General features: G+C 48.1%; 1 protein-coding gene across 4 annotated transcripts in view; it reads left to right on the top strand.

Annotated features, from left to right (window-relative positions):
- The window catches only part of RALGDS (ral guanine nucleotide dissociation stimulator), a 124,799-nt gene that overhangs the window by 92,215 nt on the left and 19,198 nt on the right, over nucleotides 1–13,386 (top strand). For all 4 annotated transcript variants that reach the window (XM_029611274.1, XM_029611276.1, XM_029611275.1 and 1 more), the window contains exons 2-8: nucleotides 4,881–4,991; nucleotides 8,150–8,343; nucleotides 10,510–10,584; nucleotides 10,788–10,981; nucleotides 11,832–11,953; nucleotides 12,415–12,630; nucleotides 13,169–13,272. In XM_029611274.1, the coding sequence (XP_029467134.1) occupies nucleotides 4,881–4,991; nucleotides 8,150–8,343; nucleotides 10,510–10,584; nucleotides 10,788–10,981; nucleotides 11,832–11,953; nucleotides 12,415–12,630; nucleotides 13,169–13,272 (1,016 nt within the window). The remainder of the gene's footprint in view (nucleotides 1–4,880; nucleotides 4,992–8,149; nucleotides 8,344–10,509; nucleotides 10,585–10,787; nucleotides 10,982–11,831; nucleotides 11,954–12,414; nucleotides 12,631–13,168; nucleotides 13,273–13,386) is intronic.

Below are 13,386 nucleotides of genomic sequence, written 5' to 3'. Positions count from 1 at the left end.
GAAGCTTGATCCATCTTCGGAAGTGGATGGGTAACCAATGCAGAGTCTTAAGAGGGATTTATCGAATTGCAGCTATCTGGTGACTCTACCTTCCTTCCCCCCCCCTCCCCCCCACACACACACATTCTCCCTTCCTTGGATAGTTTTGGGGAAAATTGCTAATGGCACCTGATTCTCCTCACCTAAGACGCTTGTTGGATGTGCTGTCTCCATTGCCAAGCAGGTGTCTGAGATGGCATAGCCCACATCCATACTGCAGGAACACATGCAGATTGCTGAGTATGCACTCTGAGCACATTATCCAGCAAGAGGAGTAGACGGTCACATGTTTACGCACACACACATGAAAGATATAGCGATGAACAGAAGGTGAGAAATCCTCACACTGCTCATATATCCTGCTGTGAGAACAATTTTTTTGCAACAGGCCTACTGTGGTGACTACAGGAGGGGGTAGATGTACTTAGTAAATCTGGAAAGTTCTAGCCCTGATGGGAGGAGGCAGCTAGGACAGGGGTGGGCAAACAGAATGTTGGGAATTATTAGAAAGGGAATGGTGAATAAAACGGAAAATGTCATAATGCCTCTGTATCGCTCCATGGTGAAGCCGCACCTTGAATACTGTGTACAATTCTGGTCGCCACATCTCACAAAAGATATAATTGCGATGGAGAAGGTACAGAGAAGGGCTACCAAAATGATAAGGGGAATAGAACAGCTCCCCTATGAGGAAAGACTAAAGAGGTTAGGACTTTTCAGCTTGGAGAAGAGACGACTGAGGGGGGATATGATAGAGGTGTTTAAAATCATGAGAGGTCTAGAACGGGTAGATGTGAATCGGTTATTTACTCTTTCAGATAATAGAAAGACTAGGGGGCACTCCATGAAGTTAGCATGTGGCACATTTAAAACTAATCGGAGAAAGTTCTTTTTCACTCAATGCACAATTAAACTCTGGAATTTGTTGCCAGAGGATGTGGTTAGTGCAGTTAGTATAGCTGTGTTTAAAAAAAGGATTGGATAAGTTCTTGGAGGAGAAGTCCATTACCTGCTATTAATTAAGTTGACTTAGAAAGTAGCCACTGCTATTACTGGCATCAGTAATATGGAATAGTCTTAGTTTTTGGTTCTTATGGCCTGGTTTGGCCTCTGTTGGAAACAGGATGCTGGGCTTGATGGACCCTTGGTCTGACCCAGTATGGCATGTTCTTATGTTCTAAACTATGTCCCAAGGGCCAAACCAGGCCCATCAACACTTATCTTCCGGCCCACCTATCTCTTGCAAAAACTGCATTATGTGTGGCCTGCCAATGCTCTCACCAGCCTGCCCCAAGTACCTGTTGTCGCCATCATCAAAGGGCCAAAGTGTCTCTCTTGATGATGCATTGAAACGTGTGACGCCTGGCCTTCGATGATGATGGCAGGCAGAGTATTAGTGCAGCAGCCTGGAGATGACAGGATCTCCAGTTCAGTCGTCCCCCACACCCCCAAGTGCTGAATGCTCTGTTGTTGTTTCCTACCACCTTCCTACCTGCACCATTGCTGCTCACTGGAGGCCTTTTTTGTGAGCTGGTTACTTGCCCCAGATGGAAGCCAGTCACTGTGTGCTGTGCTGCAGCAGGTGGAGTCACCAGCATATTGGAAGCCTGGGGATGGTGGGACTTGTCTGCTGCAAGCTTCTTGGTGGGAGGTAAAGAGCGTGAGCAGGGAGGGGAGCTCTGGATGGAGCTATGGGAAGTGACCAGGAGTGGTTGCTCCCTTCCCCCGCCCCTGGGGGTCCTGTGTCACTGACAGTTCACGCTGTGTAGTGCCCACACTGCACCTAGGGGGTTCCTGGAAGCTTCCTCCTCCTTTCTCCGCCCCAGGGCCGGTTTGCGCCAGGATCTAACTTGGGTCCGGTGCCCAATCACGGAGGCTTATGGGTATTCCAGCCATTTCGGGATGGCCCTGAGCACCGGGGACAGTTGTCCACAGGAGAGAGGAGTCTCGTTGTCTCGCCTGCTGCCCAGTTCTGTCCAGCGGACAGGTACTTGTAGTGAAAAGGTGTGTTTGAAGCCCTGGATCTAATTGGGACATCAGTCAAAAACAGTAGGGGGTTAGTGAAGAATATAAAACAAAAGTCAAACAAAACACTTTGCCAAAGTCCAATACAAATTTGAAATTTGGAGGAAATACGGTTGCATCAAATTATAAATAATTGTAAAAGGAGGGGGGGGAACCTCAGAACTCAGGAAAACATGAAAGTTATACAAATGGCCTTAATATCCATTAGAAGCAAGCCAACACAGCAGGTGTTTCACCACAGCGACTGCTTCAGGGCTTATCAAATTCTCCACATGAAAACACCCTCAGCTGTGAATAGCCAGTCCACGATGAATTCGGCAAAATGGCAAAACGCTGGCCATGTCGGCTTACGTTATTACTACCTTCGTGGTGTTCTGCTTTGAAACATCTTCTTTTCATCTGCCATCAGTGCAGAGAAGGTTTTGATGATCTCAGGGGCTCCTTGGGTGCCGAAAATGGTGGTGCCTAAGTCTGCTGGATACCGAAACACTTGCAGCAAGCTCTGAGGGTTTGATTGTTGTGCCGAGGAGCTGCAAGGGAGACCCCTCTCCCCATCATGGGCCTCTGTTGGGGCCGATGACTTGTAATATGGCCCCAGCACAAACCCTGAGCGAGGAGGGCAGGTTGCCTCTCTCCTGAGGGTAATGGAGCCCTTGCTCTCTGTGCCTGGAATTCAGTCATTATCTTCCCCTGTTTGTGCCCAGGCAGCCCTCGGGGGGAGTCCTGGGAGGGGATGCCCTGTGCTGCAGTGTCAGGCCTGATTCCAGCCTGAGGGCTGGCATCCGACTTCCTGCTGGTTGCTGTGGAAACGGGCAGCAGACTGTCAGGGACTCGCCCTGGCTGTTTGCTCAGCACATACCTCACCTGAGCAGGTGCTGCCGGAGAGGGGTGGCTCTGGCGATGAAGGTAGTGAAGGAGAGTACAGGAGCACCAAACTATCCCCTCTCCTCTCGCATGTTCCTTCTGTCTCCTTTCCCTCTTTCTACCCTTCCTGTGATCTGAATCGGGTCTGACAAGAGTGTGGGTAATGTGTGAGAGACGTGAATGCTGTTGGGAGCCCTCCCTTAATTCATCAAGCTGGGGTGTCCAAACTCCAGACCCACTCCCAGCCCCGGTCTCACTGGCACACGTTTGTTCCTGAGGCGTGTTCTGGCCTGTGATGGGGGCACGGTACCGCAGCTCACCTGTTGGTACTCAGTACTTGTAGAGCTGCAGCATGCATTTGCACTGCTGATGTTATCAGAGTAGAGGGATGGGAAGTATCTGGGTACCCCTGGGACAAGAGAGCTGGGAGGATTTGTTTATACAAGTGCTATGCACATTGTTTGGAGAGCCAAGAATAATCCTGTGTTTGTGTCAGCCCTGAAATCTCACAGCCTGCATGTGAAATACAGCTAATCCCTTAACATGGTAATCTCTTGCATATGGTGACAGCTTCCTGAGGATTATGGACCAGAATATGTCCATGCTCCAGCCTGCCCTGTCTGGGGCAGAGGTAGTGAAAGTCATTCTTCTGCGTCTGCCTCTGCCAGGGTTTGCAGCCACTTTCAGGGGTACTGGCAGGAGATCTTCTGATTGTGCTGGATACTGGGATGCACTTGACAGGGCTCTCAAAGTCTGGCCAGAGGCTCCAGCAGAGTGCGGGGCCAATAGTGGCAGAGATTTCTGGGGAATGTGGAGTGCAAAGGATCCATACTTCCCTTTAATGTTTATCCTTGGAGGGGATTTTCCCAAACCCTTTATTTGATTAAATTGGCTTCCTAAGCACTGCATTAAACAGCTGCTCTCCAATGTGTGTTTATAGGTTGGGAAAGGAACACAGAGCGTGGGGTTTTCAGAAGTACGGGCACTGTTTTTACCTACCTTCTGCTTAGTCTGCTGCCTGCGCACAAGTAGAATGTGCAGTGTACAGGCACTGTCAGCGTGTGTAGGTGATGCGAGTTATTTTAAAAAGAGAGCTCACTTAGATAGATAGTGTTTATTTAAAAGTTAACAATAAAGTATGCACAGTAAAAGTATTTGCAATTTGCAACTCTGCAAGCGATTCAAAATTGCTTCCATACAGGTTGATGCTATTCCGTGCGCTGGCTCCAGCGTATGGTTTAACCCGCGATTGGACACGTGTTCTGGCCACACATCCCCATAACTCTCAATGCAAAACGGGAGTTAGTGAGTCCAAAATGTGCGTCCAATAGTGCACATAGGTGATAGCACTCATCACATGCAAATACCACTTTTCTGTACTTCCTCCAACTTAATATTGTGGCGATATTAAGTCGGAGGATCTAAAAAATTAGAAATGTTCCAAAAAGGAATTAAAAAAAAAAAAAAATTGTGCTGGCAGTCAGATTAAGAAAACAGACGCTCTAAAGTTGAGCTTCCGCTTTCCTAACTGGCTGACAGCCACCTCTCCCAGGCGTCCGCTGCCGAAGGGGCGCTATGGGCGCGCAGATTCCCCTAGCGCCTCCTTTTTTTTACCGAGGCAGCCCATTTGCATTTTGCATTGGATGCCCCAGAGAAGGTGGATCGGCCTGCGTTCAGGGAGCAGGCGCACAATCATGAGCGCCCCTTTAATGTGCGCTGATATTGGCATCGGTCTGACAGTGTTTACACCCCCTGCCACTAACCTTACTCAGGGCGTTTGCTGTGCAACTCCAGAGACTCCCGCGAAGGTGTGCCCTGGGTAAGGCCACTGGCCGCTCTGAAGGGGATGACCCTGCCCTGGTTAAGCAGCCTTTGACATCCCTGTGTATATTTGCTGGCATCTGTGAGATGGATCGTGATCACGGTGTCTATGTGTGTGTGATTCCTTGCAGAGTTCCACGCAAGAGATTGGAGAAGAGCTGGAAGAAGGGGTGATCTACAGTATATCGCTTCGCAAGGTGCAGCTACACCACACAGCCAACAAGGGGCAGCGATGGTTGGGGGTGAGTAAACGGGCAGTGCGGACACCGGGGTTGCTAGGGTGACAAAAGTAGCAGTACATAGCTGGGATTGGTGGAATTGTTCAGTGATCAGAGGTGGTAAGGACACCCCCATCCACGCTCACCCCTCCTCCTCCTCCTGGGCTAGTGACAGAGCTTGTTATGTTGTAGAGATTGACAATCACGATGGATAATGTCTGATCTGCCCTGGTTGGAGAACACAGACAAATGTTTCTTTTATAACCACTTTAGTGGTTTTCTAGCACTGTCTGTGGCACTGAACAGCCCAAGTCTTAAATTACTTTGCCAGTGCACCCCAGTCCTGCCTCAAAGCACCCCCTTGCTATTCCAGTAATGAGACCCCCTTCACACACAAGCTCTGGCAATGCACCTTGGGTCCTGTCCTGCAGCCCCTCCTGCTATTTTATGAAAAGCCAGAAGTTTATCCATTCATTCCCATTTTGTAGTTGCCTTTCCAGGCATTTTCAGAGTGGAAGTGCTCTCCCAAGGGCTGAATGGTGGGATCTCGTCTCCCTGAACTTCCCTTTCCTTAAAGAGGAAGAGGTGAACAGAAACAACATTTCCTGCATCTGACAGCTTGGCTATTAAAAAAAAAAAAAAAAGAATCCAAACAACCGTGCATCCTATCCAGTGCCAGAGTTTTGTTAGACAAATACCGAACCCTGGGGGCAGCCTGGATAGAGAAGAGACAGGGAAGAGGAACTTCTGCAAATGCAGTTTTCCATTTGTCCAGCTCTTTTATTCCTGTCTGTCCAACCTTAATCATGCGATGGCAGCCGAGAGGCCTCCCATCTTCCTCTTGGGACTTGCACAAGCCGATCCCAACAAAAGCAGGCCAAGGGAGAAAGGAAAATAAAAGAGCGGTAGGGGAGAGACTCTCTGTCCGCTCTCCCAGTGCTGGGTTGGGTGGCAGCCTGCACACACAGTCCCCAGGGAGCAGTGCAGGGCTGCCAACTCCCCAAAATGTTTTCTTTTTGTTTTTTGTAACTATCACATTTTTATAGAGGCTTTTCTGGGTTCTGCACATAATTGGACTTACTGGGTTCAGTACCTGAGTCACTAAACCAGCCAGCAAAGTTAATCTGGTAAGCATATCCGGCTATGTAAAAGTTAGCTGGATAAGTTGGCTAACTGGCTGGTTGGCTAGTGGCTCAAATGTTAGCCGGATAACATCAAAAATTGCCTCTGCCCTGGAATGCCCCCAGGCTTATCTGGCAGATCTTTTAGCTAGATAAAAAGTTAGCCTGCTAAGTCCGGGGTATTCAGACCAGTGGGAATTTAAATCCAGCAATTTGTCTGGCTTAAGTCCAGGACTCAGCCGGGCAAACCCCTTTCAATATTGACCTCACTACGCTGAGATTTTCCCTCCCTCCCCCCCCCCCCCTTATGCACTGAGACAGACTCTGACTCCCGAGTACACCAGCCTCACAGGCCATGAGCTCCCAGCATTCAAGACATAGGCCCTGTTGCTCATGACAATATTGTTGACATGAAATGATATTTATGGACATGTTTTCTTGTTGGTTTTTTGTTTTTTTTTGTTTTGTTTTTTAACTGACTGTCAGTAAATTTACTGACAATTGGCAACCCTGGAGCTGTGGCTTAGTGAGAGGGAAAGAGTCTGGATTAGCTGTCCCAGATCTGGCTGCCCTCCCACTTCTGTTTTTCATTAAGCTCCTCGCTCTTTTTTTTTTTTTTTCCCCCTCTTAATTATATGAGTAAATATTTGTGCTGGGAGCATCCACAGTTCAGGAGGAGGAGGAAGCATGGGGTAGCTGCAGTCAAAGGCTGGTGGAGGAGAGGGCTGTACACATGGAACTGCCCCCTCTCCCCATGGAATAGGTTGGAATTTCTTGGCTTCTCGGAAGGGAAGGCTTGAAGGAAAGTAGTTTTGAAAGGTGAGAGGAGGAATGCTGTGTTTTTCTGTGGCATGTTTTGCTTGGTCTCCCAGAGAATATTACAGACTCAGCACTTTTTACAAACACTGGCCCCCAGCAGTTTGAAAGCCTACAGATTTGCACAGGATTGTTTATGCATAGGCTACAATGAAGGAGGGAGCATGTAAAGGGGGGGTTACAGTGAAGGGTGTGATTGGAACTCTGGTCTCCTGCTCTGAGAGAGTCTCTGGAATCTTCTGTTGTTGAGAACAGATTCTCTGTCCAGATGAGCACTTGGGTTGTATTTATATAATCTGGTTTGATTTTATTAGTATTTTTTGGAGCCTACCTCCATGTACACCTGAGCATCCTGTTCAATTAGTCTACCACAACTTTACTCTCATGTCTGAGCCTGAAGTGCCACTAGCTGACATTATCTGCCACTGTTACATCCAAGTCCACATCCACAGTCTGACTGGGAGTCATAGACCATGGGCCCCATGGCTGCATGCATTGACGCGGGTTGCTCTGGGGCATTACTGGCATCTTTTCTGTTGTGTGATTGGGAAGAGGTTTTGATGTCACTCTGGACGAGCCTCAAGGTATAATGTCTTCAAATGTCCCCTTCTTGTGAAGGGCTCTGGTGTCAGGTAAGAAAGGTCCAACTTCCTCTGCACTCAGGTAGACCAATCCATACTGGTGGGTTATGCACTCCTACCAGCAGATGGAGACAGAGAAAACTGATTCCCTGACATCACCAACATATAGCCCTGCCCCAACATCAACCTACCTGAATTCTTCATCTCCAGCAAATGGTGGACATGCATCTCCATAGTGGGAAATGTCCGTGTTTAAAAAAAAAAAAAAGGTTGAGATCCTGAGATGACACCAGACTGGTCCCTCCCTCAGTTGATCGGTTGAGCCTCGATGCCCATTGTTCCCAATGGGAGGGACGTCCCCAGGAGAAGGCTTGGAGAGCGCTGTGTTCAATCCTATAGGTCCTGGTATGGATTCAGCTTCCTTCTCCTGGATGCAGTTTTTCTGTTATCCATTTAAATGTCTTTTGAATATCAACATCTCTGTCTCCATCTGCTGGTAGGATGTATAACCCACCTGTGTGGATTGGTTTGCCTTCCTTAGAGGAAAGGAAATTAACAGATAAGAAGCAATTTCACCTTCTGATCTCCTGGGGTTGATTCTCCTCTGGAGCCTGCCTAATTGCTAATGTTTTCCTTTTCCCCTTCCCCCTTCTTTCTTTTTCAGTTTGAAAATGAATCTGCCTTAAATCTGTATGAGACATGTAAAGTGCGGACAATAAAGGCAGGGACGCTGGAGAAGCTAGTGGAATATCTTGTCTCTGCTTTCAAGGGCAATGACTCCACCTACGTCACCATTTTCCTGTGCACCTACCGAGCTTTTGCCAGCACCAAACAAGTCCTGGACCTGCTGCTCAACAGGTGAGGGATTCTCGGAAGGGGGCAGCGGGTCCCTGGCGGCCCAGACTGGAGTGCATTAGGTAGGAGATATTGGCACCACAAGGCATTTTTATTCTGGAAGAGAAGTTCTAGACCGAGAAGGTCAAGATGCGAGGTTTGAGGAGTAAAGTAAGGAAGCATTTTTACCCAGAAAAGGTCATGGTTTCACGGAACAGCCTCCCAGGGAAGGTTTTGGAGGCAAAAACTGCTTCATAATTCAAGACATCCTGGGAAAAGCAAGGAGGATCTTTGGCAGAGGGGCAATGGAGATCAGCTGGGTTCTGTGCTAATGCAACAGGCAGGTCAGGCCTTGTGGGCCTGTTTGTCCCTGTAAAGATGCCAGTTTACCAAAGGAGCTCACATGCATTGACTTACTTAGTTTGACCCAGTTTACTTTTGACCTGAGAAGTGCATCTTTCTCATTAAAACGTACGGCGTGTGGAAACTGCAGAGAGACTGATGATGACCTGGCACAAATTGTGTCCTAAGTACAGTCTTTACATAAAAACATAAGAAATGCCATGTAGGGTCAGACTAAGGGCCATTGAGCCCAGCATCCTGTCTCCAACAGATCCCATATAGTAAATTGTTTCCTGTTACTGTTCACTCTAAGACAGCAATAGATTTCTTTAGTCTGCCTGGCTAATAATATATTTTATGTACTTTTCCTCCAGGACCTTGTCCAAACCTCTTTAAAACCCAGCTATGCTAGTCGCCTTAACCACATCCTGATTCCACAGCTAGATTGTGCGCTGAGTGAAAAAGTACCGTCTACAATTAATTTTAAATCTTGATGGTTAGTTTCAGAGAATTCTAGAAGTATTTGAAAGAGAAATAGCTGCCCTTTATGTACCTGTTCCACACCCATTCGTGATTTTATAAGCATCTATCGTGCCGCCTCTCAGCCTTGAAGAGCCCTAGCCTGTGTAGCCTCTCTTCATAGGGAGGCCATTCCATCTCCTTTATCGTTTTAATTGCCCTTTGCTGCACCCTTTATAGTTCTGGAGATGGGGCGACCAGAACTGAACACACTACTCGAGGTGCGCCTGCATCATGGGTCGATGAAGAGGCAATATGAGATTGTCTGTTTTATTCTCCATTCCTAACATTCTGTTTGACCACCGCCGTACCCTGAGAAGAGGATTTTAATGTATTGCCATTAAGGATTCTACGGTCTCTTCCCTGGGTGGTGACCCCTAATACAGAACTCAGCATTGTGTACTTGTAGTTGGGATTTTTCTCCCCGAGTGCATCACTTTGCAGGTTTCCACATTAAATTTCGACCTCCAGTCCAATGCCCAGGCTCCTAGTCTCACAAGGGCCTGCTGCAGTTTCTTGCTATCTGCTGCTATTTTAACAACTTTGAATCATGTCGTGTCCTCTGCAAATTTGATCACCTCGCTTGTCCCTTTTTCAGATCATTTATGATCTCTGTGATACTCCACTAATGACCTTCCCTCCTTTTGGAAAACTGACTATTTCGTCCCACCCTCTGTTTTCTGTCCTTTAAGCAGTTACCAGTCCACAATCGAACACTGCCTCCTGTCTTATGACTTTTACATTTCCCGAGCAGTCTGTCGTGGGGATTCTTCTGGAAATCCATCCGGCTCACCTTACCTGCAGGCTTCTTTACATCTTCAAAAAAAATCTAATATGTAATCCTGGTGCCTATAGAGGGAGGAGGCCCAGTGCCTCTGCCTTGTGTGCTCTGAATCTAAAGTAGGACTCCAGTAGACAAGAGTCCCTGGGGTCCCAAGCAGGACTGACTTCTCCCCCATCCTCTTGCATTCAGTAAATAATTCAAAACAAGGAGGTTGAATGAGGCTGCATGCAAACGGAATCCAAGCCTCCTCTGAGCTCCAGTAGTTGCCGCTTTTGCTCAGTTCTTGCTTTGGAGTCCTTTCCTTCTTCAGCAATTGCTGGCTGTGCCGACACCCAATCGTTTAATTCATTTTTTTAACTCTTTCCCTCCTCCCTTACCTCAGTTGAGTGACCCCAGACCTCCCAGAGATAAGAACCCTTATTCTCTGCAAATGGCTGCCAGCCCCTGGCCAGGGTTGTGAGCATCTGTGACCTCCAGCCAGCCTTAGCAAGCGGAAGTCCTTGCCCTACCATTCCCTCGGTAACTCTTCTCCTGTGTCTTGGCAGATATGGCAGACTCTACACCCAGGCGAATGGGGACCACTCCCGGCACATGGTGGACGACAGGCTGGAGTTGAAGAAGTGAGTGGAGTCTTTTTGGTGCTTTATCAAACGTTAACACTTGGCTCTCACAGGTGGAGCTCCATTCCCTGTGTCTTGCTTTCTGGTGTGCCAGCAGAACAGCATTGTCTCTGAGTGATGCCCCTGTCGCTTATGTCACCAGCAACTCTGTGCTGAGCGCTCCCGTCCATTGCTGCTGTCTGACAAGATGCTTTCTCTCCTAGCACCATCTCCTCCATCTTGGGGGCGTGGTTGGACCAGTACTCGGAAGACTTCCGCAGACCCCCTGAGTTCCTGTGTCTGAAGCAGCTCATCTCATACGTACGCCACAACATCCCCGGCTCTGATTTGGAGCGGCGGGCCCGTAATTTACTGACGCAGTTCCAGCGGCAACAAAACAGCGAAGAGGACAAGGATGGTGAGGGTCACAGCAATGCTTTGGGGTAATGAGACATCTCTGGAGGGAAGGGGGGATAACGTGGAATGGCTGGAGGAGCAGAGGAGTGTTCTCCATCTCTCTTTAGTTCAGGGTTGCAGGTTTGGATTAGGATTTTGGATTTAATTAGCTTTCCAAAGCCGTACTCAAGGCGAGATACACTGCAGGTATGGTAGCTATTTTCCTGCTCCCAGAGGGCTTCAGTCTGAGGCAACCGAGGATGAAGAGACTTACCCAAGGTCACACGGAGCGGCAGCAGGGTTTGAACCCTGGCTTCCCTGCTCCTCAGCCTGCTGATCTAAGCACTAGGCCATGCCCATAGAAGCTTCTGGTGTTAATATGTATATTTCTTGATGAGATAAAGTACTCTTGCAATCAGGATGAATAACTTGAGACTGTGTGACAGCATTGAAGACTGTGTGGGTTTTCTTCCATACCGCACTGCCATGGGCTTAAATTGCAGCTGCGGAGATTTGGGTTAGACGTGTTCAAAATCTTTCCATTGATGAGGGGAGCTGAGCACTGGAACAGGTCACCCAGGGCGCTGGAGGAGTTTCTCTCAATGGGGGACATGCAGAACAGGTTAGAGAAACCTTTCTCTGAGTGCATCCCTAGCCTCCAGCCATGATCCACCATCCAAATGACATCACGGAAGCCCTTTTAGTCCTTTCTTTCTGTGCTCTAATTACATGGACCGAAAGCTCTTTGTAATGATACAAAGGTAGCAGAACCTGTCTGCGTGAAACTGGGGCACTGGGAAAACCAGTTCTTAACCTCTGGGTAACTCTCTGAATCCCAGTGCGGGCCTAACACTCCAGCCTCTCTCTTGCAGTGCTCGACCACTCCAGCTGCACCTTTCGGCTACTAGAGGAGAATGGGGTGGGCGAGGGGAAGACAGAATTCCTGTCTTTCTCTTCCGAAATGGTGGCGGAACAGTTCACGGTCATGGATGCGGTGAGTGTGTGCTCTGAGCTCCTGGAGAATTTGCCCCAATCCTCATATCTCAGCTGCATGAGAATTATATATCTGCTGAACCGCTGTTTTGTTTGTTTGTTACTTTCTTTCTGCTTATCCTAATTTCCAACCTTTATAATAAGGGAGGGGAGTGGAGCAGTATCATTTGCTGTAAATTATGAAAAAAGTTCTGTTGAGGTTCTGGATATTGGTATTTATTTATTTAACATTTCTTAACTTGCCTATCACAGCAGCCAGCCATCCTAGGCCAGTACCACAATCACATAAACATTATAAAACACACTCCTATCATTGTCAACCACAAAACTGGCAAACTGAAATGAATGTATTTTGTATCCACAAAATTCTTAATCTGCCACATAAGAGAAGCAAAATCCCACCTAGGTTAATATTTATCTTGAGGGACGGCACTAAGACTCTGGTCTCTTGTCTCTCTGCAGGATCTCTTTAAGAAAGTGGTGCCCTACCATTGCTTGGGCTGCATCTGGTCCCAGCGAGATAAGAAGGGTAAGGAGCACCTGGCACCCACCATCCGGGCCACTGTCTCACAGTTCAACAGCATCACAAACTGTGTCATCACCACATGCCTCAGTGACAGGGCCCTTAAACCCCAGCAGAGGGCCAAGGTGCTGGAGCGATGGATCGATATTGCCCGGGTAAGGAGACTTCCCATTTCCTTGACTTCCTTTGATTGGCCTCCCTTTGATCTGTGTGCCCTTCACCCTCTGAACTCATAATTCCCAGTCCCAGCATGTCAGCCATGCTCTCCTCTTGCAAAGGACACTAAGGGGTTCTAAGACAGATTCAGCAGTCAGGACACCTGAGCCACTCCCGCTCTTATTTTATTTCAGGCGTGTCTGCGAGTTATGTCCTACTTGCTCCAGAAAAACCTCTGGCCAAAATCCCCAAATAGCAGAGTAATGAAAACTGGTTTGCAGAGTCCTGGCAACTCTCCATAATGTCAGCCAAGAGCAGGTCTGTGTGTGTGATGGGGTAGATCCAGAATTCAGAAGTGTGGCTCCCTGCTGTAAGAGGCAAGAGTCCTCTTTATCCTTGTGAAACACATCCAGTCTTCTCAGCAGAGTGAGGAGGCCATGCATGTGTGCCTTGAACATGACCGAATCCTTTGGTTGAATAGTGCCTTTTGAGCATTCCTGTGCTGGTAACTCAAGACCCTCCATGGTTTCTCCTCAGGAGTGTCGGATGCTGAAGAATTTCTCCTCTCTGCGTGCCATCCTCTCAGCCCTACAATGTAATGCCATTCACCGGCTCAAGAAAACTTGGGATGAGGTATCCAGGTAGGCAACCCCTCTGTCCCCAAATCATTATTTGCATGAACCCTCCATTCCCTCTGTCCCCTCCGTACCCATAAACTGGGGATCAGTTGCAGAGTAGGTTAGAGCATTGCAGGG

This window comes from Rhinatrema bivittatum, chromosome 8 (assembly GCF_901001135.1).
Source record: "Rhinatrema bivittatum chromosome 8, aRhiBiv1.1, whole genome shotgun sequence".
NCBI lineage: Eukaryota > Metazoa > Chordata > Amphibia > Gymnophiona > Rhinatrematidae > Rhinatrema > Rhinatrema bivittatum.
Note: the sequence above shows the minus strand (reverse complement) of the source record. Positions and strands in the feature narration are given on the sequence as shown.